General features: G+C 42.4%; 1 protein-coding gene across 1 annotated transcript in view; it reads left to right on the plus strand.

Moving 5' to 3' along the window:
* Nucleotides 1-719: 719 nt before the first annotated feature.
* Nucleotides 720-24,948, plus strand: part of LOC115814053 (SID1 transmembrane family member 2-like) — a 30,290-nt gene continuing 6,061 nt past the window's right edge. The window contains exons 1-20 of the mRNA XM_030776774.1: nucleotides 720-920; nucleotides 4,152-4,259; nucleotides 4,458-4,600; nucleotides 10,245-10,409; nucleotides 10,994-11,039; nucleotides 11,651-11,752; nucleotides 13,682-13,765; nucleotides 13,991-14,090; nucleotides 15,382-15,459; nucleotides 15,844-15,984; nucleotides 17,608-17,714; nucleotides 18,014-18,087; nucleotides 18,351-18,417; nucleotides 19,034-19,107; nucleotides 19,260-19,371; nucleotides 21,882-21,999; nucleotides 22,145-22,281; nucleotides 22,456-22,564; nucleotides 23,326-23,387; nucleotides 23,492-23,538. Of these exons, the coding sequence (XP_030632634.1) occupies nucleotides 720-920; nucleotides 4,152-4,259; nucleotides 4,458-4,600; nucleotides 10,245-10,409; nucleotides 10,994-11,039; nucleotides 11,651-11,752; nucleotides 13,682-13,765; nucleotides 13,991-14,090; nucleotides 15,382-15,459; nucleotides 15,844-15,984; nucleotides 17,608-17,714; nucleotides 18,014-18,087; nucleotides 18,351-18,417; nucleotides 19,034-19,107; nucleotides 19,260-19,371; nucleotides 21,882-21,999; nucleotides 22,145-22,281; nucleotides 22,456-22,564; nucleotides 23,326-23,387; nucleotides 23,492-23,538 (2,075 nt within the window). The remainder of the gene's footprint in view (nucleotides 921-4,151; nucleotides 4,260-4,457; nucleotides 4,601-10,244; nucleotides 10,410-10,993; nucleotides 11,040-11,650; nucleotides 11,753-13,681; nucleotides 13,766-13,990; nucleotides 14,091-15,381; nucleotides 15,460-15,843; nucleotides 15,985-17,607; nucleotides 17,715-18,013; nucleotides 18,088-18,350; nucleotides 18,418-19,033; nucleotides 19,108-19,259; nucleotides 19,372-21,881; nucleotides 22,000-22,144; nucleotides 22,282-22,455; nucleotides 22,565-23,325; nucleotides 23,388-23,491; nucleotides 23,539-24,948) is intronic.

Below are 24,948 nucleotides of genomic sequence, written 5' to 3' on the forward strand. Positions count from 1 at the left end.
GTGCACGATGTCCTTCTTCAACACGATGAGGAGGAAGAGCAGACTCAGCATCACATAACCAAGGTTACTTGGAATGTTATTAAAGGAACTGAAAAACACAATACAAACTGATTCAGATTCAGAACAGATGCATTCACACAGCAATTCTGTTCTCTTTTATTCACGTTCAATACACCAGGACCGATCACAAAGCAGATTCTGATATTTTTCACTTAGGACCCTCTTGTCTTTCTGTGCCAAATCTGATACACACAGGTACTAATGTATTGACAGAGAGGGAAATTAATGGATGAATACATAAATCAATAAATCAACAGATTGAAAATTGGACATATGGTTGAAAAGTTACGTGTGTAAACGCACCTCCAACTTTGACCCATTGGTGACGCTAGAGGGCTCGAGGCACAGACATGAAACTTAGTGAAAAGAATTAGGGGACTGTCCCCAGTCAGTGTGCCAAATTTCACAACTTTTCGCCATACGGCACTATGGGCTGCCATAGACACCCCAGCCAGAGGGAGAAGATGGTAAATAGGAGGAAACACAATGGGTACCTTCACAGCTTCGCTGCTTGGCCCTCAATAAGGTACACTGGAACGCAACGGCTCTCGTTACTTGACAAGTCTTTATTAATGACATGATACGGACCAACGTAATTTCATTCATTATTAAGTTCAAGGCTTAAAGGCTTTCAAAAAGTGGTGGGTACGAAATGGGCCATGACAAAAAGTGGTGGCTACATAAGAGATCCCACCTCTCCCGGAAGTTCCGCCAGTCTCCCTGCAAAAACTGCTGTTAAAGAGCTCTCAATGTCACCTGAAGAACTGCTCATTGACATCTGTTACTACTTCGAGAAAAGTTCCAAAGGAGGAGAAGACCTAAAACAGTTTCAAGAGTTCTGCAACGTTGCCCAGCAGAGAGTACAAAAGCATTGTCCGACGTGCTGACTTTCTTCAGGGAAAAAGTTTGGACCATCTGTTCCACAAATGGCCAGCCTTTATTTCATATTTTAAGTCAAAGGGTGAAAATCGGAAGGCATCTCATATTCAGAACGGGCTGCAAGAAACCAAAATGAAAATATACACATGCTCTCTCCATTATGTCATACAATGTTTTGACAAATTCAGTTTGATTTTTCAAAACAAGGCACCTATCCCCTTCAAGTTGGATGAGACCATGGAAGAACTCCTGCATGACATAGTAAGCAGATTTATTGAGCCAAAGGTATTGCAACCCTGTGAGAAACCCTGAAATTCACAGATGAAGAGCTTTTTATTGGGTGGCTGGCAATGAGGCAGTTGCTAAGTGAGGAAACACAAGAGACCCCCCCCCCCTTACAAGACAAAGCAGTTCTTGAATAGATGCCAGTGCAATCTATGTCAGGAGCTTTCAAAAAATCTTGGAGTTCCCGAAGTTCCCAATGTGTAAGGGAAATCTGTGGTCTCCTTATGGAGAGTTGCTAAGTCTCAGAGAGAACAAACTTAAGATGTGATGAATCATTTACCTTTATTCCAAAAGCATAATCATAGGAGAGTTCCCTCTAGTCAATTGTGAGCACAGTCCCTCCGAACACAGAAAGGGGCAGAGTATTTATACAGTGGCGCAAACAAGTTTAGAGCTGGCGCGATGTGGGAGCAGGACCAGTCCGTCCAGTCCCCAAACTTCAGCACAACAAGTTCCCGAAGGAGAACTGCTGAGTTAGCCTGAAATACTCCCTCACAACTTCCCTTTGTCTGGCATGTGATTTTATCTGTAATACAGACACAAATTTAGACTGTGACAGATGGTGACGGCCTGACATCCCTTTGACAGTTTCACTTGTCTGATCTAAGATACTTTCACTCAAGGTTACAGACAGTTCAAGCAGTGACCGACACTCTTGATTATATAGAGGTTACAAAAGATCTTCTTTTGGGCTTGCAGGCACATTCCCGCACACAACCAACCATCGCATTCTCGATTGACTTCCTCTTTGTTATTTTTCACTGTTCAACCTAAAATGACACTTTCTATTCCAGCTTAAGACTTGATGAGGCAGAGTGTACAATTTACAATTTACAATTTAGTTATTTGGCAGAAGCCTTTTGCCAAAGCGACTTACAATCAGTGCATCAGTCGGATTTCTAATACCTCATGCGCAGAGATCACAATAAGACTGAGCGTCAATTTGCCCCTTCGTATTGCGCCCCTGGAATACTTTGACAAACACAGATACAAGACAAAGTTTTTTTTTTTTTTAGGAAAGGGAGGTTAGGCAATGGGGGTCAGGTGGGTTCTAAAGAGGTGGGTTTTCAGTTTCCTGCGGAAGATGGCAAGAGATTCCGCCGTCTTGACTGCAGTGTATGTTAAGGCAGTGTTAATACTTAAATATTTTCCACAAATGAGAGACCAAATCTGTCTGTGGTCAATAGAGAGAGAGCCAAGATGAGGTGATTTTGACTTTGGCAAAGGGGTTGCCAAATGTGATCGGGGGGCAGATGCCGGTGAGCCGCTCCACTTGGAAGTCCTGGATTATGTTTCAACTGACTTTGAAGGACTGCTGCCAAACTACAAAAGTCTGTCAGTTGATGAGTTCTGGGGGAAGCTGTCCAAAGTAAAATCTGTGAGCACACGGCAGTTGAGATTCAAAGAGCTCTGCCAGTTGATGAAGCTTCTTTTGGTGCTGCCAAATTGACGATGTAGAAAGGGCATTCAGCATGGTGCGTCACATTAGGACAGAATTCCGAAGTCAGCTGTCTCACAAATCATTTGTGAATCTAATGTCTCACAAAATGAACAAACTCATTGACACAGACTGCTGTGAGGTTGAGACTTGCGGTAAAAAGCTCAAATCTGCCAAGCAAGCCACGTTACAGTACAAGGAAAGTCTGCAAAAGAAATAGAACCGACATTTGCATTAACATTTAGCTGTTAGCATCGAGACTACCAACTTATATGGGTAATTCTTCAACTATGGTTCATTTTGGTCAGGAACATTTTAGCATTTAACTTTTTTTTTTTTTTTTACAAAAACCCATTGCCATGACTTATTTCTCCATTGCATAGAAACACATCCTGATAGTGGCTGTGATGATTTTGTTAAATAATATATATTTCACTGTAGTATTAAGAGGAAAATCATCATTTCCTGTCTCATGATATCTTAGTCTGATAATGTCAGTTTTAGAGTTAGCATTAAATGTACACAAAATACACAGTATTAAATGAAATTGGTCCACGTGTTTTTACATTCATATGAAACATGAGCCGTTAGGAAATGGCACCCAATCAACGTATTCTCAATTTAACTCATATTTATCTTGATTTTTCCTCTTTTTAATACCCCCCATGGAGGTCACTCTTTTCTCCAGCCATGTGCTCCCTTGTTGAGTGGCTGCTGCTATGGTTACCAGGTATAGAAACCCCAAAACAATGATCCCAGAATTCTATTTTGTACAGTGTGGTGGAAATGACAGTGAACCCAAGGGGCAGGGGTTCTTAAGAAAATGTGAGGAAATATTACAACGCCTAATATATTTAATTAAAATAGACATTAATGTGTAATTCGTATGTGAACTCAACATTATTCCAATGTTAAATTCAAAATAAAGCAGGGTTGAAGGGTCCAAAGTCCATCTTAGGGACAAAGGCATTATAGTAAAAAAGTATACATAAAAGACCTCTTATTATATAGAAAAATTAATGTCAGAGTTAATTTTTGTTGTTGTTTTTCTTATTTCTTCCAGGGATACAGAAATTACCATAGTTGAAGAATCATCCATATATATAGATACCTCCCTGAAATGAGTTTTTGAAGGGTGGGATGTCTGCGTAAATGATGCCTACGTGGGAAACAGCAATTTTTATGGGGAAGTGAGACGGGCACACACAGTATATAAAGAGGTTACTGTACTCATCAGCAGAAGAAGCTGTGGTCCTACCAACTAACTGTGGTGCCATCATCGACTTTACGTGGAAAATCGTCACAGAAAAGCTGTTTCGGTGCCTTTGTCAACGACCCAATTTTTGTTGGAGCAAAAATGCCACGTTGTTGGAAATGTCGACAAAATCTGGGCCTCTTGTCGTCAGGTTTCAAACCGATATGGGTTACCCTGTTTATGATGCGGTTACTTGCAACCCATTCGGTTAATTCTGAGACGGCTGTTTCGAAGAATCAAGTGGTACAGAAAGAGGCCCAGTTCGATGTGACCTACAACGACACGGTTACCAGCAAAAGCCAAACCATCTATGCATTCAACCATACAGTTTCGAGAAACAAGGTAAGGAAAGTGCCAGTGTCAATAACACTCATATTTCCAGTAACTTGCTCAATGAACATGCACATTTCAGTTTGTTATACTCTGCACACTGCACGACCCTATTGTAGTTTACAAAAGTGCTTCATTTTACAAAACAATACTGATAAATACAGGCTAAACATAAATTTAATCCTTTTTCTCTCTCTCTCTCTCTGTCAGACGGGAGCGATCAGGGTGTCAGTGGAGCTTCTTTCTGAGGGTCCAGTTCAATCCAATGGATCCAATGACAGTCCAATCCTCTTTGTCGTTAGGCAGAAACAGGCCGTTCTTTCTTTCCAGGTTCCTCTCATTTTCCATGGCCCGTGAGTAAACTGGTTACCCAGCAACTTCAGTCGACCCCCCCGGTCCCCAGTAACTCTACAGAAGACCCTGGTATTGATATAACAGTGATACATTCAGATAGCCATCAGCTTAGCAGGCATAGTCTATAATGTCACGGCTGCTCTGTGTGATTATACCAGACGTGATTCAGTGAGCAGGCTGTTGTGAGGAAGAGATTGCACTGCAGCAGTCTATAATGCAGAGGGGCAGATGACTGATAGAAAGCATTGCATATGGACTGTAGGGATGTGCAAAAATATTGCTTTATCGATTCATTGCTTTTTAAAATTTGTCCAATTCAATATCGTAAAATGTGATCGATCTGTTAGGCTAATATGCCCCCCCCCCCCCCCCCCCCAGGTTCATTTCCGCAATGGTTAAACTTAGCCAGAGAATAGTCTAACTGTCGTATTAAAGGCAATCACTAGCCCCCCCCCCCCCTCCCCCATCCCATTAGATGTCATTCTGGTTTAACTTTTAATGACCTGCTAACGCATAGAGGAAAACCTATATATTTTATACATCCCTGGGTTTATGTTAGACTTTTTTTTTTGACAGCCAATATGACTGTTAATATTCCAGAATTCTGGCCATATTCAGAACAACCACTGGACATATATTTTAAACAGCCATATAATAGCCCATATTTAAACAGCAATAAAACACAAGCCCAGTTTCTCACCCAGTTCCCATTCATAAGAGAGAGGGTGATAAATCTAGGTTTATATTAAGTAGCTCTTTGATAAACTTTGGAGAGAAGTGGATCTGTAGTGCTGACAAGGTGTGGACTGAGAGTTTCTTCCCCATATATATATATATGTGTGTGTGTGTGTGTGTGTGTGTATATTAATGTATGAAATAAAAATGTTATATTTATATTTTATATATAGTTTTTTTTCCTTTTGATTGAGGATTGTGTTAGGGTTGTTCATCTTACATCAATGTACAAATGTTGAATATAAAAAGCCTTTGACAGATTTGGACATTGTAGAGTGTTACTTATACATCCCCATGTACTTCCATCAAATGGGCTAGGTCTGTCCTCTTTAGATAACATAGGAAGGGACCCCAGATAAAGTGTGAAGGAGTGAATGATGACCCCTGAAAGCATATTTGATTTTTTCTAAAGGCGTAGATAATTCAGAAATTCTTTCACCCACACTCAGCCTACAGATCCTTTTTCCCTGATAGAGCAAATAACTCTTTTGGCCAATAATACACCTATTCCTGAAAAAAAAACAAAACGTGTTGTCTCCTTCTAATATTATGACTAGCTGGATATAAGCCCAGGATGAAAACCTTTGGGTCTAGGGGTATTTGTATGTATAATGTGTCCTGGATACGCTCTCACTGCTTCGCAAGACTTTTTTTTGCCAAAGACAGTAGAAAGACAGCAGTTTCCTTTTCGCACTTGATACATATATCAGGTATAGCACTATTGTATTTATTAAGCTTTTCTGGGGTTATATACATTGGCATCAGCCAGTTATACTGCGGTAAATTAAGGCGTGCATTAATTGTTTGTGATGGTGCTTTGGTACGTGCCCTCTTCCAATCTTTGATGGTGATGTCTTCATGTAGGGCCTCTCTCCATGCCTCTAGCCTCTTTACGGATGACTCTGGGGACTCGCCTACTTGAAGGTCGTATATCTTGGAGATTATGCTAAAACAGATTATCCCCAAACAGTCCATAAGCATTACCTTTTCTATTAAGGACCAGGGGTGGGGGGGGGGGGGGTAGATAGTCCCTGATTTTGTTGTGTTCTGATGAAGTTTCTCAATTGCAAGTTTTTGAAGAATTGACTGCAGGATATGCTATATTTATTAGTTACTTCTTCAAATGACATCAGATGTTCACAGTCAGAATTGTGTAAATCTCCTATTTTTGTAGTCCTTTGCAACCCAAGTTTTAAGACCCCCATCAGATTTTCCTGGGGGGGAAAAATCATTTCATAAAATCATATTGGACTAAAGAGTGAGAGAGAGGCAGTTTCCCCCATATGCTTTTTGACTTGGTGCCACACGCCAATCATATTTCTAACAATGGCATTTTTCATGTTCTTTTTAGGCTTTTTAACAATAGTACAGATAAACGGGAAGAAGTAGACTCAGTAGGTGGCCTTCCATCTCCCTCCATAAGGGGACATCCTCCCCTGTAAAAGAGAACATCAGCGTTCTCAACTGTGCTGTCCAATAATACCAGAGCAGACTGGGGCATCTAAGCCCCCCTCTATCATAGGATAAGTACAACAGTGACAGTCGCAACCTGGGGTGTCTATTGTTCCATAAAAATCTGATGAAAGTCTCTTTAGATGAGAGAATAAATTACTCAGTGGCAGCAATGGTAAATTTTGAAACAAATACAACAGCTTAGGAAGTACATTCATTTTGAGAAAATTTTTATTTTCCCTATTAATTACATTAGTATAGATGTCCATCTTTCAACTGAATTTGAGATTTCATGCACCACTGGTCTGTGGTTAGTAACTACAATATTCACAAGACATTTTACAATTTGAATGCCTAAGCATGTGAAACAATCAACAACTTTTGAATTGAGCAGCTTCTTCGGGTGGGTTTTTCCTTTCTGCATGGTTTAATAACATAACTGAGGTTTGAGATTTGTATCTTATAGCCTGACATTTTACCAGTTGTCTTAATCTGATCCAACAGGGATAGATTTACCCATATCTTTGAGAAAGATAATGACATCATCTGCATATAAAGCCAGACAGTGCTCCTGCTGTCCTATGGGTATTCCTGAGATGTTATTATGGGTTCTTATTGCAATTTCTAGTGGTTCAATTGCCATGGTAAATCATTGTCTACATACTTGTTTTGCCTTGATAGTTTTTGAGGTGCTATCATTAGTCAGTATTTGTGCGTATGGCTCCGTATAGAGCAGTCGAATCATATGCAGAAATTCCCTCATTGGCGCAAGAATTTCAAATAGGTAGGGCTACTCCACTCTGTCAAAGGCTTTTTCAGCATCCAGTGACAGTAAAGCAGTGTCTGGCGCCCCCTTTTGGTTATGGAGTATATTGAGAAGCCTTCTGACATCATGGAGGCCCTGTCTGCCCTGAATAAAACCATTCTGATCTTTTCCAATTATCTTTGGTATTATCCCCTCAACCCTTCTCGCTAAAATCTTACACAGCACTCTTACACCATCTGCATTTAGAAGACTAATTGGCCTCAGATTCTTGCATTTGTTATTTGGTTTACCAGTTTTAATCTTATTTGTTATTTGGTTTACCAGCTTTAGGGAGCAAAGTAATCAAGGCGCCTCTTAGGGAGAGTGGCAGGGCTCCACTATGCAAGGATTCTTTAAACATTTCTGAAAGTGATGTCCGCAATCTGTTTTAAACTTTTAATAGATTTCAATGAGTAGACTGTCGGGCCCTGGCGTTTTTCTTACTTTCATACCATCAGTTGATGTAGGTATTTCCTCAAAAGTTATGTCTCTCTCTAAATCAGGCCTGAGCACTTCTGGTAGAATGGGTATATGAATTCTGTCGAAGAAATCGTTTAATTCTAATTTGTCAAGAGTTACCTCTGAGCTACAAAGCTCTTCATAAAATTTCCTGACGTTTCATTTGTTTCAGTTGGGTCTGCAATGGTTTCTCCTTGGTTATTCAGTAATGAAGTGATAAGTCTTTCACTTTTATTTGACCTAAAACAGCTGTTACCTTTTTGTTACCTGTTTTACCAACGGCGTTGGCATCCGCTTCTTTTTTCTGTATTCTGTCTATGGAGTAGTAAATGCATTGTGACTACTGCTTTTCGAAAAGCCAGAGCCCCTTTGCATTGAGCCTGTCCACTTCCTACTAATGCTGTTGTACCGAAATTGGCTGCAACTCCCCTAGAGGGCGCTCGCAAGAGAGTCCTCAATGAATGGGAGCGATCTGGTGGAAAACTCAGATTTCATATTGTTGATAGCTGCCAGGGTGGTTTCTGATATGGCACTCAACTCCTTGGTAGACATAGGCTTGACCTTGTCCAGCCTTGTATCCTCAGGTGCTATGCTAGCCTTAGCTGTTTTGTCAGTATCCATAGCTTTTGCGCTAGCAGTAGACTTGGAGTTGGCACTTGGTGATGCAAAGTTTGACAGTTCAGACTGAAGCGTTTTATTGGGACCATGGCTTGCTTTTCTTTGTTTCAGAGTCATTACTCTTGGTTCTTCTAATGTAACTGGGTATACAGCAGTCCCAAATACGAGTTTTAGAGAGGATTTAACTGTCAGAGTGGCAGAGCAGGTTAACACACGCTCACTCAGCAAGCCGCCATAACCAGAAGTACTTGCTTCTTCTTAGCAAAGCAAAGTTTTGCAGTATAATTAGATAGTGTTGTTTTTAAAATATCATGGATGGAAGTTTGTGGGCAGGTCATGCTGTGAGAGTTTTGTCTGTCACATGTAGGGATGTCCCGATCAAGTTTTTTTGCCCCCGATCCCGATCTGAGTCATTTAATATGGAGCATCTGCCGATACCGAATCCCGATCCGATACTTGTATATTCCTAGATAATACAGTTGCACAGTGCACATTTCAAGTACATTAAAGGTATTAAAATCAACTGTCAGTTTCGTTGATACTTCTTCTGAAAGCCTCTTTTTTGTATGCTATCGTTATCAATCCTTAGCGTTAGTTAAGCAACTGTATTGCTCTCTGTGGTCGATAGTTTAGGCTAGCTCACATACATCACATACAGCTAAAGCATTAGGTGTTTCAATTTTGATACCTTGATACCTTGGTTGTTGTTAGTAGCCTTGAGGATTAATGTCGTCGGAGTACGCTGACCTAAAAAACATTCAGATTTAAAAATGAAAAGAAAACCCATTCGCCTGTAACGCTCGCCCCAGTTTGCCGAATATGAAAGCACCTCTGTATTCGCTACCACGGCAATGGGATGGTCATCCAAGCGATTAATTCAGTTACCCTCTTGGTGATCTTTTTGGCCTTCTCGCTGTCTCGAGGAAATTTCTCTCTCCTTTTAAATGTATGTCCTCCAGTGTGTTGCTTCAGAGCAGCCTTTGTCTGAGTTAACTGAGTGAACTCACTGTATTCCGTTGAGTGTACTTTTTAGGTGCCGTATCAGAGCAGTAGTAGCCTGTTGAAAACAGCTCCTACCGCCTTGCGAAATGCTCGCATTACAAACATTAAGTGGCTGCTGGACTGCTTTCATTTCCCAATTGAAAATATTTCCACACTGCAGACAAATTAGCCACGCCCTGCCAGAAATAATGCTGTCCTTACGACACCTGTGACAGCTGACGCAAAGCAAAGGATCAGACTTAAGGTCGTGCTCCATACCGATCAGTTAAAAATGCCTCGATCGGCACCGATACCGATCTTTGAGATCGGATCGGCACATCCCTAGTCACATGTATTTCTTTGCCTGTTACAGTTTGAAGTTCTTTCCAGATTCATGCAGAACAGAACCCATGTGTGTGTGCTCATCCATCCATTTTCTCTCTCTCTCTCTCTCTCTCTCTCTCTCTCTCTCCTTCTACCTATTACCCCCTCTCCCTTTCTATTTCTCTCTGTCTGTCTCGTCTTTGTTCCCCCTTCTCTCTCTCTCTCTCTCTTTCTCCCTCTCTCTCTCTCCATCTCTTTCTCTCTCTCAGGTCTTGGAGAAAGTATCAGTATACAGAAGCAGCTCGTACTCTGTGTCAGCCCCCGACTCAAGTGCCATCAGAAACTCAGTTTTTCTACGTGGACGCGTCCACTCTGTCCAACGCTGGCATTAGCTACCAGCTCAGAGTCAGTCGGGTGGACAGCTTCACCCTACAGTGAGTGTCTGTCTGTCTGTCTGTCTCTCAAACACTCCGCTTGACTGCTGTGCTTGGTATTCTAGGGCAGACTGAATTTTCACACCAACGGCACCCGTTGAAGCTGAGATTACAACACAGATTGTACTGAATTACACTATATTCTGGAGTTTGTGAATGTAATAGCCTGATAGACTCTGAAATAGAGAGTGAAGTTTTTTCTCCTGTCAGTTAAAAACAGGCTTAACCATGGAAAAGTTTCACATAAAGACATTAATTGTCAGCCTGAACTGAATAGACACTCTTCAGATGCTCTAACCGTACCAAACATTGACATCAGCTCAATTTGCTGTTAGTGTAGAATCCCCATGGTATTCTAATTCTATTCAAGAACTTGGCTAATGTTAAGACAGTAACATTCTATATGACATCACCAACAGTTCTAAAGCAACAATTCCAAAATCACCACCAGTCACTCTATGTTTTTAGAACTTTATCTCTGATATTTGTTTATGTCATTAATATAGCAACAACAGTCCTTTAGGGAGGTAGTCATAACCATTGTGTGATTGTGAGGGTTGGAATTCAATTTCCTTTTTCCATAGGACAAACAAGAAATTCAGCTTCAGTGCCACTCCATCCCAACCTCAGGTGAGTATGGACACACACACACACACACACACACACACACACACACAGCCCTTATGCAACAGGCTACACAGGAAAGACAGTAGGGCTATATGCCAGCTGTTATTTTAAACTGATATGACAGAGCAGATGAAGCCAAGCTACTGTACAATGACATTTACACAGCCTAATGCCTCAAGGCCCCTGATTTCTGTCTGCAAAGTTCTCAAATTAATAAGGTAAAGTGAGTCCATTTTAACATGGTGGGTGTGTATATGTGTGTGTGTGTGTGTGTGCGTGCATGTGTGTATGTTTGTATGTACACAGGTGGGTATATGTATGTATGTATATATGTTTGTGAATGTGTGTGTGTTTAAATCTAGAAGTTATTTGGACTGTTAGTGGATTCTATAAGATGACTCAGCATAAACATTAAAGTGGAGAGAGATGAATGTCAGGCTGTAGTGAGAGTCTTGATCATTCTATGGTTTCTCTCTATAACCTGTATAGCTTCACAGGAGAGATGGTTAAGGCTCAGAAATCAGAACTGTTGGCTTATGTATGAAATCTGTTTGTCATCCTCTTCCCATGGCAACCGTCCATAAGCCGTCTGTCTGTCCTGTGTTCCTCTGCAGTTTTTTAAATATGTGTTTCCTGAAGGAGTGGACACGGTCATCGTCAAGGTCAACTCTTCAGTCAACTTCCCCTGCTCCGTTATGTCCATCCAAGACGTCCAGGTCTGGAGATAAACACGGCACACTCTCTCACTCAGACTACACACTACACACTCTCTCACTCACACCACACTCTCTCTCACTCACACTACACACTCTCTCACTCACACCACACACTCTCTCACTCACACTCACACTCCACACTACACACTCTCTCACTCACACCACACACTCTCTCACTCACACCTCACACTACACACTACACACTACACACTCTCTCACTCACACCACACACTCTCTCACTCACACCTCACACTACACACTCTCTCACTCACACCTCACAATACACACTACACACTCTCTCACTCACACTCACACTACACACTCTCTCACTCACACCACACACTCTCTCACTCACACCACACACTCTCTCACTCACACTACACACTCTCTCACTCACACCACACACTCTCTCACTCACACCACACACTCTCTCACTCACACTACACACTCTCTCACTCACACCACACACTCTCTCACTCACACCACACACTCTCTCACTCACACTACACACTCATACACACTACACACTCTCTCACTCACACCACACACTCTCTCACTCACACCTCACACTAAACACTCTCCCACTCACACCACACACTCTCTCACTCACACCTCACACTACACACTCATACTACACACTCACACTACACACTCATACTACACACTCACACTACACACTCTCTCACTCACACTACACACTCATACACACTACACACTCACACTACACACTCTCTCACTCACACCTCACACTACACACTACGCACTCTCTCACTCACACCTCACACTACACACTCACACTACACACTCTCTCACTCACACTACACACTACACACTCACACACACTACACACTCTCTCACTCACACTACACACTCTCTCACTCACACTACACACTACACACTCACACACACTACACACTCTCTCACTCACACTACACACTACACACTCTCTCACTCACACGACACACTACACACACACTACACGTTCACACTACACACTCACACTACACACTCTCTCACTCACACTACACACTCATACTACACACTACACACTCATACTACACACTCACACTACACACTCTCTCACTCACACTACACACTCTCTCACTCACACGACACACTACACACACACACACACACTACACACACACACTCACACTACACACACACACTACACACACTGCACACACACACTGCACACAAACACAGTACACACACACACTACACACACTCTCACTCACACCTCACACTACACACTCATACACACTACACTCTCTCACTCACACTACACATTCACACTACACGCTCACACTACACACTCCCTCACTCACACTACACACTCATACTACACACTCATACACACTCTCTCACTCACACTTCACATTCACACTACACGCTCACACTACACACTCTCTCACTCACACCGCACTAATACACTCATGCCAAATGCCAAACACTCTGAAACAGAGTTTTTTTTCTCCTGTCAGTTACAAGTTTGACTATGGAAAAGTTTCACATAAAGACATTAATTACCAGCCTGAACTGAATAGACACTCTGTTCAGATGATCTTACTGTAATAAAACACTGACATCATTACAATTCACTCTGCTCCTAGTGTAGACTCCCAATGGTCCTCTAATTCTATTCAAAAATTTGGCTAACACTCCCACACTCACACTACACCCTCACACACTCCCTCACACACTCAGACCACACCTCTCCTTCATTTCTGTGGTTATGTCTTGACTGAGATGAAAGCAGAAGAGGCTATGAGTGGTATCACAGAGCAGTACAGTAAAGATGTACAGGAATGTCCACCACAAAAAGTGACAACAGAGATAAAAAACATGTCTTTAGAAAAATCAAGATGTGTTTAACAGAGAAGCCCTACTGAACCCTCTCTCTCACTTTCTCTCCCCCTCTCTCACCAGTGTCCAGTGTATGATCTTGACAATAATGTAGCTTTCATTGGGATGTACCAGACCATGACTACAACAGCAGCCATCACGGTGCAGGTAATACACACACACACACACACACACACACACACACACACACACACACACACACACACACACACAGCCTGGACCACTTGCACCAGACATTTTGTTTACACAGACAAACACATGCAGAAAATGCTCATTAGCATGTGTACTGTATAAGCCTGTGGACTGACTTGGCTGAGGACTGGAGAACACTAAGGTTCACTCGCTAACTTTTTTTTCTCTCCATTCATGCAGAAAAAAGACTTCCCTAGCAACAGTTTCTATGTGGTTGTGGTGGTGAAGATGGAAGATGAGGCGTGTGGGGGACCTCTGAAGTTATACCCTCTGGTACCAGGTCAGAGCAGCAGAGACAAACACCAGCTTACTCGCAACGGTGCAGAAAAGTGTCTAAACAATAGGCGCTTTCGGACTGAACAGTTCTGCGGTCTCATTAGATAGGAACTACCCCCTGGGCAGCTTCCCCTAGAACTACTTACGTTCTGGGGCATTTTTTCTGTTTGCATTCGCACCGCCAGTAGGAACACTGAAGTGACGTAAGCCAGCCGACGGTATAGCAGCTAAGAACTGTTGTTTACGACTTACCATGGATAGCTGCACATTTTTAAGTAGAAATTTAATGACTTTTAAGACCTTTTAAATACCTCCAAAAGGAAAAAATTGCCATTACTGCGGCAAAAGAAATCGACAAACTAGACTACAGTATACACAATTAACCAGTTTTATTGAATTTGAATGACAGAAATATTGAGTGCACATTAGATAACATATAACTGCCTTCTCATTAACGAAAATAAAACTGTATAGCGATAGACCCAGTCCAATGGAAAAAAAAAAATGTCCCCCTGCATTTATGCATTTACCACTGCAGTAGCAGTGAATGACTCGATGGGCATAGTACTTTTCGGGTGTTAGCATAGCGCTTGTACCTGACGCTTTCTCGCAGCATGGTGGGTTTTTTCCCCTTTTCCCCACCGCAGCCCTCAAATCGTAAGCTGGGTAAACACATTCTTATTTTAAGTTAAAATACGGATCACAGCCACATAAGCGGACACACGCTGTTCACAGTGTATGAGTGCAAACACGGAGACTTCACTTTTTTACAAGCACCTACCAAAGCGGAGTGTACGCTACCTCTTCAATGTACAAATATACATTGGACGTTGCAGAAATGGTCATTGTTGGGGGATATAAAATACCAGTAAAATAAAACATAAAAACCATGTCTCCCCTCCTACAATTCCAGACATTTTAAGACATGAATATCAAAAACTAAATGTAATACGCTCTAAGACTTTATATTTTGCACGGATCTTTAAAAATGGCGGTTGCAATCATCGTATACCTGCGTCTGGACCAATAGCTGTACACCTACGTCACAAGGTTCCTATTGCGCTGCGAAAGTACCTACCCTGAAGTAGGAGCTAAAAAAGCCCCTCAAAACGGCGTTCTAAGAACTATGATCGTTCTAAGTTCCTGCGGTGCGAACACGCGAAAAAGGGGGTACTTTCTCCAATAGTTCTAAGAACTATGGAAAAGTTCCTCCGGTGCGAAAGCGCCTAATATTACATTTCTCTCTCTCTCTCTCTCTCTCTCTCTCTCTCTCTCTGTCTCTGTCTCTCTCACAGATCAGCTGTTTGACCCTGGGAATCATAGTAAATCTCTGGAGGTGGTTGTCTCTCCTGCCATTGACTGTGAGTTGGACTGTGGAATCTGAAGTCAGGCAGAAGGAATTGGGAACAGATCAGTGATGAGACATGAGCTGCACTGTTGCATGACTTGTCTGAGGTTTAGAAATGGGTCTAATTCTAAATTAAAACCAGTGATGTGTGAACACTGGTATTTCTACTGGTATTTCTACATATCAGTAATTCCTTTACAGAATGAGTGAACACTCATGTAATGCATCCTGACCAATAAGAGCACAGTGATAAAATGTTCATTAAATGTTCAGTTCCATGGCTCAAACATTTATAAACAAACAAACACACGTATTTGTACACTCCATCAGAATGAATTATCTTCCTCTCTCTCTCTGTCTGTCTGTCTGTCTGTCTGTCTGTCTGTCTCTCTCTCTCTCTGTCTCCCAGCATATGCCATGGGGATGTGGACTTGTCTTGGTATATTCTTGTTTGTGCCCATCTGCTGTGGCTTTGCCTGTGTCATCTACATCTGTGTGAAGAAGAAGGAGGGGCCTATGAAACCTGGAGAGACGTCGCCCGCAGAGACAGGTAACCAAGCAACCAGTCACAACAGAGTGTACCACCCTCATAGAGAAACCACACCCAGTCTTGCATCTGTATTCTAAGTATGTGTGTGTGTGTGTGTGTGTGTCACTGTACTGTTTCTCATTTGTAATAATTCAGTTCTGTAATACCGGAAATACCCAATTTAATAAATAACTAAAGATGACACTTATAATTAAATAATAATAACTAAAGCAGCACTAATACTGGAAGTGTGAGTACAGTCACTGTACTGTTTCCCATTTGTAATGCTGGTTGAGGTCACCGGGGAGCGTATTCCAAAACCCGAAAAAATCCCAAAAACCCGGCAGATCCTGACTCCCATCCCTCCCCTGATCCAGTCAAGCACATGTGAATAAGAACATAACCAGATATCTTGGCACCAACAAAGCGTCAGAGCTCCACATGGGCAGGTGAGGTCAGAGGTCATGGGCAGGTGAGGTCAGAGGTCATGGGCAGGTGAGGTCAGATGAAGAGTCTTTCACTTGTGGCGTCATGTCGGCGCTCAGTAAAGGTTTCAGATTTCGGATTTTCGATGTTCATCCTGTGCTTCATTCTGTAAAACTTGAAATACTTAATTCAATAAAAAACTAAAGCTCGTTATCCAGTAGTCACTTAAGAGAGAACTCCAGTTTTCCATGTAAGCAGCACTAATAGTTTAAACACAGGAAATTATACATTTATTCAGAAGCTGTGAGAAGATTTGTTATACCAAATCTGACCACCAATGACCTCAGAGAATTAGAGGGCACAAACAGATCCAATCAAAACATAGCTGATGTGATTATTTTATAGAATAATAAACTGATTAGTAACATTTCTCTTTCTAATCTGATGAAAGACATTCATAACATAGACAACATAGACAGTATAACGTAGACAGTGGCGGATTTAGGCATGGGCGACATGGGCGACATGGGCGACATGGGCAGTAGCAAGATGCCAGGGGCGCCCGCGCAAAAAAATTTGGAACGGTGACATTTGCGGGATCGTTTTTATCGCTCGTTTGCACGTCACGTCATGTCACCATGTGGATCAATCAACCTTGTCAGAGTGGGCGCCCTGATTCTAGTTTGTGGGCTAGGCAGGCTACTGCCTGGGAAAGTCTCCCACTCAGAAGTATGGGATGGGGAGGGGGGTGGGTTAACCTCAGGTCTCCCCACTGGAAGCTGGAGGTAGGAAGAGCAGGGGAATCTATCAAATAGTGCAGCTCTAACTAAGAACACAGTACTAATGCACTTAATATCAGTCACGTTGTGGTATGCTACCAAATAAACCGCAATTCATTCTGAACACTTTAAATATTTAGTTTCACAGACATGTTGTTGCATTTTTTTCTAGTTTGTGTGAAATCTTTGCCTTCTCTCTCTGTTCCAGCCTCACTTCCGGGTGAGAATGGAATATTTTAGTGTGTGTGTGTGAAGTACCAACTCTCTTATGACACACACACAAATAAAATAGACGCTGATTTCTGTTTTGACCTGAATCTGTGAAGCTGTGTTTAATTACAGTACCACTTTAAATAATCCTCCGCTTTCCAAGAATGAAACAAAAATGAAAAGGATTTCTCTCTGTCTCTCTCCCTTTGTCTGTCTGTCTGTCTGTCAGGACATTCTCTGGAGCCAGTGGGGAGCTCCAGAGAGGAGTCGCTGAGTGCGGCCGAGGAGGATAAGAACAGCATGTGCACAAAGGAAAGCTATGGGGCATCCTGTCCTGTCTGTCTGCCTAGCAGTGAACTGTCTTATGCCTTAGCTGTCTGTCAAACACCTGTCTCTCTCAGGCCTGTCCTATCTGTCTGTCTAACAGTGGTCTCTCTCAGGTCTGACCTGTCTGTCTGTCTTACAGTGGTCTCTCTCATGCCTGTCCTGTCTGTCTAACCGGAGACTGTTTAAGGCATTTTGGGTCATAGTTTGTATACTAGCTTTCTTTGAGCTTTGTCTCTGATATATCAGTCTATTGTTTTATTGATCTATGTATTCATCCATTCATTTCTCTTTCTGTCTTGCCAATACAGAAGTACCTTTACGTATCAGATTTAGCCAAGAGAGACCAGAGGAGCCTGACTAAAAGATATATGATCTATTTCCTGTGAGTATTTATGGAGTACTGGCCCGTGTGTGTGTGTGTGTGTGTGTGTGTGTGTGAACTTGTGGGCCTGACTTACGATCATGAAACACTACTCTGGTACTCCAGGGTGTTGCTGTAATCACATGTGTATGCACAGTCATGGAGAACTCTTGGTCAGTGGAGAGACAGATGACAGTAAAATAAAATGAAATATGTTTAAAATTGTGTGTGAATAATGAACGGATTAAAAACCATGTGTAAGTTATGAACGTTGGTGTTTGCAGGAATACTGTGATTATTGCTGTTTTCTACGCCCTGCCTGTCATACAGCTCGTCATCACTTATCAGACGGTAACAGACAATAAACACACCGTCACTGTGTCTTATTATCAACATGTGTCTTATCACAGACAGTCATTCGTAGTCATGCCACTGTCTGTCTGTCTGTGTGTGTGTGTGTGTCTGTCTGTGTGTGTGTGTGTCTGTCTGTGTGTGTGTCTGTCTGTCTGTCTGTGTGTGTGTGTGTCTGTCTGTGTGTGTCTGTCTGTGTGCACATGAACACTGTTCATCCTTGTGCTCAGTCGTCCTCTGTAGTGTTACTGTGTCATGTGTCTTATGTACATTTATACTTACAGACATAGACACTGTGTTTAAACACAGGCCTTTACTCTGAGGACAGTCTCTCTCTCTCACACACACACACTCTCACACACACACACCCACATGCCTGTGCACACTGATAGTTCTGTCTTATATTTTAGAAGAAATTTGTACTGAAGAAATGTTAACCCCTAACATTCCATTTCATATTTGTTCTGATGTCTTGTTCTCTCTCTCTCTCACACACACACACACACACACATGCCCGTACACACTGTCGCTCACACGGTGTGTTTTTTTGACAATGAATAATAATAATAATAACAATAATAATAATAATGAATGTGATTATTTTTATTTCCCACAGGTGTTTAACAGGACAGGAAATCAGGACATCTGTTACTATAACTTCCTGTGTGCCCATCCTCTGGGACCGCTGAGGTGAGTTTGTGTGTGTGCGTGTGTGTGTTTGTATTTGAGCGGAATCTGCTTTGTGATCGGTCCTGGTGTATTGAATGCGAATTAAAGAGAACAAAACTGCTGTGTGAATGCATCTTTTCTGAATCTGAATCAGTTTGTATTGTGTTTTTCAGTTCCTTTAATAACATTCTAAGTAACCTTGGTTACGTGATGCTGGGTCTGCTCTTCCTCGTCATCGTGTTGACGAGGGACATCATGCACATGAGAAACAATTCCAACGCTCTGGTGAGTCGGACTGCTGGCAAACACGCACCCACACACACATACACACACAAACACACACACACAGACACCTCCCCACTGAAACTACCAGCTGGAGTTTGCTCTGTATCTGATGCTGTCCAAGGGAGAAAAGGCTGTGAACACTCTGAAGACTGTGCTGGCTTAGCCTGGCTGCTGTGGGTGTCAGAGAGCAGGGTCAGGGTCAAGGTCAAGGTCAGGGTCAGGGTCAGGGTTAAAATAGACAGAAACACAGGGACTGATTTCAGAATCTCACACAATCTAAAGACTCTCTGTCCAGTAGCCTTGATTGCAGAGGGTTAGTTTCCAATACAGATACACCAATCAGATACAACTTTCCAACAATTATTTACAACCACCGCCATTACTGGAAAAGATAGCATCCATTTCATCATCTACGGAAACATTTCTTAAATGTTGAAATGGATGCCATCTTTTACGAATATGAATATGAAATACTTTATTAATTCCAAGGGAAATTCAAGTGTCACAACAACACTGTCAGGACACAACAAACACGACCTAGAATAACACAGTAGAAAATAATTAGATAAATAAGAAAATAGAATAGTAAAAATCAAACAAAGATAAAAATAAAGGTTGTATCTGTACATTGTGCAGTAATTAGTAGCGTAATAAGTAGCCTTTAGTAAAGTGAGAGCAGTGAGGTAGATAGAAAGTTATTGCCATAGTGCAGGAGTTATATGCCTAGTAACTATATAATGAATATAATGAATATGCCACAATATAGAGCAGTAGTAGTAAGAGTATCACTATTGTGTGCTGTGTAATGTGCAATAGAGAACGTTGTCAGTGTTACATGTGCAATAGAGTACATTGTCAATGTCACACATTGTGTAAAACGATAATACTAACTGCTTAGAGTCCTGGTCCAGCCCAGTGCTTCCAAGTCCTAGTCCCTGTTTCCCTTGTGTCCTGTCTTGTTTGTCTGTTCCAGGGTGTTCCAGTCCATGGTTTACTCTGGTGCCTACCTGCTTGCTGCTCACCTGCTGTCACTCACCTCATCAGCCACAGCATTTAAGCCCTGTCTGAATCTTTACTCTCTGCCAGATGATCTCGCCAAGTTCTCTGCTCTCTGTGCTGTTTGCCTTGTTGAATTTCTGCTCTTTGACCTAGCTGTTTTTTTGGACCTGTGACTTTTTCCCTTGTGTTTTTGGAACTTCTGCCTGGATGTTTTTTTGCCTGCTTGTTACTGACCTATGCATGTTGTCACCTTGTGAGTTTTGTCTAGTCCCTGTTTACCTCTGCTTGGTTCTTCTGCCTCTCTGTGCCTCTACTCTGCCTGTTTTATGACTTCTGTTTTGCCTAAGCCCCTAACTGTACCTTTGCTGTCTTTTGCCATTGCTCTTTGGATTGATTTCTTTATTAATGATCAAGACTGATCTCAACTTCTGGAAACAAATGTGTAGCAACATCTTCTCCATGACACACAACTCTCAAGGACAGCTAATCTAGCATACGGTTCTGCAAAGATCACACATCACTCATCACAGAATGCACCTCTTGGGCTTCAACAATACAGATATCAGTCCACAATGTACCCTCAACACAACAGATTGTTATTATCACTCGTTCTGGCAATACACACCAACCCAAAATTTATGGCAAATTGTAATAGTTGAACTCTCTAAATTTCTGGGTCACAGCATTCCACTGTCCCCATTTCTCTGCCCTCTAGGAGATATCACACCCATCAGTCATATTCAGATATGTCACAAAATCATACTAGTCACCTTAACCATGCTTATGTTACACAGCATCACGAAGTGTGTGCGATCGCTAAATGCGCACACACGTACAACTTAATAGTGTAGATGAACAATGTCACTTACAAACGAAGCTTCTCCGAGGCTTAACATGAACAGAAAGAAAGATTATTTAGCAGGACCGCAAAATGACCTCTACACTAAATGCTGGAGACAAAATGGCAGAACAAAGTGTGATGTCACAAGTCACGTGCATGAGTTGTGCCAATGAGAAAGAGGCCGTCTCTTAAAGTGACCTCACTTAAGGCAGCTTTCCTCACTGCTCTAAGAAATGGCTGGTAGGAGGTGCTAAAACACAGAATGAAGAATAACATGACACAGTCCTTCTACCTCTCAACCCTTCAACAAACTGACACCCCCCCCCCCCTCCTTCTTCAATGTGATCTATTGCCACTACTCATCTGCTATACATTATTATTATTATTATTATTATTATGACTGAACTGTAACACAGTGGTCCTGAGGTAGGATCGATGTGATGTTTTGTTCTATGTTTTGTGTTGTGTTTGTATGTATCTATAAATAAAATAAAATAGTAAAAAAGACAATATAACCAATACAGATACTGCAAACAAAACTTAGTAGGAGAACACTATCATGTGTGATGACCCCTGCATGGATTCATTAATTCGGTCATTCATTCCTTAAACACACTGTATCTCTCTCTCTCTCTCTCTCTCTCTCTCCCTCCATGTCTTTCGGTGTCAGGAGTGTGGTATCCCTAAACACTTTGGCCTGTTTTATGCCATGGGAACAGCTCTGATGATGGAGGGCGTGTTGAGTGCCTGTTACCATGTCTGTCCCAACCACACTAACTACCAGTTTGGTAAGACTGGAGCTCCACTCACACACAAGACCCACAACACTGCTGGACTGACCTCTCTGGCAATTCTGGCCAAAAGCCCCTTTCACACTTGCTGTTCTCTTTGTCTGTCTCTCTGTCTGTCTCTCTCTCTACCTCTCTCTCTCAGACACGACATTCATGTATATGATAGCTGGTCTGTGTATGCTGAAGCTGTATCAGAAGAGACATCCAGACATCACTTTCAGTGCATACACTGCCTATGTCTGGCCGATCGCTGTCATCATCCTCTCTGTGCTGGGAGTGGTATGTACACACACTCTTGCACACACACACAGCAGACCCTACATATGAAAGGGAGTAGGTCTTTTGGTTGTGAAAACAGAGAAATATTTCACTTCTCCTCTCTTCTTCACTTCTCCTCCCCATTTCTCCTCTCCATCTCTCTCTCTCTCTCTCTCTCTCTCTCTGTGTTGTCAGGTCTTTGGGAGGGGGAATACAGCGTTCTGGATTGTCTTCTCTGTCTTATATATTCTGGCCACTATATTAATCAGCATTCAAATTTACAATCTGAGCTGCTGGAATCTGGGTAAGACACACACACACGCGCGCACACACACAGAGGCCCTCATTTATCAGCCTAACGTAGAAACCAGCGCAGATCCAAGCGCAGAAATCATCTTAGGACAGGGTTCATCTTCATGTGGATTGATTCATGACACGTTCGTATCTCGCCAATCAGCAATATTCTCAGAGTTGATTCTCTGGTGTTAAGCAAAAGTGTTAAACCTCTGTCATTATCACGGGAAAACAAAGTTTCGTTATCTTTTGATAAAGACATAAATAACTCGAAAACAAATTTAAAAATAACACGTTATCAACGGAATCAAAATTAAAATGTGAACTGATAGCATCCTAGGGTTTCCGTAAATAAGAATATATGGTCTAATAACAATTCTCCGACTCAGGGAGATTTAACATGCTGCATCGCAAGTCCACACTGACAAAACTTTCGTACAGGAGTTGAGACTTGACGTGAGATTTGGTCATAGCCACAGCTCACATCCACATTGATAAAGCTGAGCTTTGCGTGGAAATGACCGTTCGCCCAGTTTTCTGTCGTGCGTTCATTTCGTAAATGAGGAACAGGGTCTCTGTCTGTTGTATTCACTGCAAACACATACATGGATTTTCAGTGTTTATAATCAATGTTTTTTAGATCCCCTGGTTTAAGGCTGAGAACATTCAGCTACTGTCACTGTCTGCTAATGTTGTGTGTGTGTGTGTATGTGTGTGTGCGTGTATATGTGTGTGTGTGTGTGTGTGTGTGTGTGTGTGTGTGTGTTTCAGACTCTGGAATCTTGAGCAGGATGCGCTGTGAACACGGCCAGTGTAGTAGACCCATATACATGGTAAATAAACCCTCTTGCTCTCTCTCTTTGTCTCACACACACACACACACACAGACACTCTAAGCTGATGCTGTGGGATTAACATGCCTGTGTTTTTCTGAAAGGATCGGGTGCTTCTGCTGGTGTTTGGCAATATTATCAACTTTATCCTGTAAGTGTTCAGTTATTCTCTCTCTCTCTCTCTCTCTCTCTCTCTCTCACACACACACACACACACACACACACACACACACACACTCTCTCTGTCTCTTTTTCTGGGATCACTCTGTCTCAGACTGATGCTGAAGTGACTCTGTACCTTATGTCTCATCAGTGTTAAAGCTGCACTGATCCACTACAGTCTTAGTGTCCATCAGCCTGGGCTGTTCCCAGGACAGGGCTACAGTCGTGTTCTGTACACACAAGTCCCTGCTCCCTAAGAGCATCATCTGTCTAGTCCCCATCCGCTGAGTTTATCTATCTACTCGTTCACAACCCCAAAACTCACAGACCTGAGAAATGCAGTGGTGGGTTGAAGAGGGTGGAATACAGAGGAGAGACTGACTCTGGCTACTGGATGAAAACTGCTCGTATGTTTCAAGTTTCAAGCTGATTTAGAGCCCAATATCACTGTTTGCAGTCTCAAAGGGGTTTACAGGCCACAACAGTCAAAATCAAAACAGGACAGCACCCCCTGACTTAATCCTCATGGCGGGCAAGAAAAAACTCCCCAAAAACCCAAAAGGGAAATGGGAAAATGGGAGAAATCTTGAGAGGGAACACAGAGAGAGAGGAGACCCCTCCTTGGCCAGACAGGTGTGTAATAGGTGCCGACCCAGCAGGCAGTTGCAATTGCAAGTAAATTGGAGCATGAACAAAGGGGATGGCGATGCAGACAGGAGGCTGACAGGGGGATGAAAGATGATAACACCAGGATGGATCGGCCCAGAGGGCAGGAGAAGTCAGGATCATTGGTATCTCAGGAGTAGCATGTGTGGCGAGTAGCATGTGTGGCTCGACAGAGAGAGAGAGAGAGAGAGAGAGAGACATTGTTAGATGTTCATTTCCACATAATGGTTACGGGAAAATATACATTGTGTGCCGAGTGCAGGCAGGGACTCCAGCAAGACTAGCTATTACAGCATAGTTAAAAGGGAGAGCTAGAAGGTAATACGGACATGATGGCACTCTGGGACACAAGGCGGCCACCCACTCCACTGTCAACAAACCTGAGTGAACATGTTAGAGTGGGGGGGCGACAGCAGCCAAACATCCCAGTTCACTTAAACATAGAGACTGTGTCTGAGTCTCGAACATTAATTGGGAGGCTGTTCCATAACTGTGGGGCTCTGTAAGAGAAGGCTCTGCCCCCTGCTGTAGCCATCACAACTCGAGGTACCAACAAATAGCCTTCACCTTTTGATCTAAGTAGGCATGGTGGATCATAAAAGACCAGGAGTTCACGCAGCTACTATGGCGCAAGACCATTTAGTGCTCTATAGGTTAATAGTAAGATTTTATAATCAATACGAGATTTGACTGGGAGCCAGTGCAGTGTGGATAAGATAGGAGTGATGTGATC

The sequence above is a fragment of the Chanos chanos genome, chromosome 6 (genome assembly GCF_902362185.1).
Source record: "Chanos chanos chromosome 6, fChaCha1.1, whole genome shotgun sequence".
Classification (NCBI taxonomy): domain Eukaryota; kingdom Metazoa; phylum Chordata; class Actinopteri; order Gonorynchiformes; family Chanidae; genus Chanos; species Chanos chanos.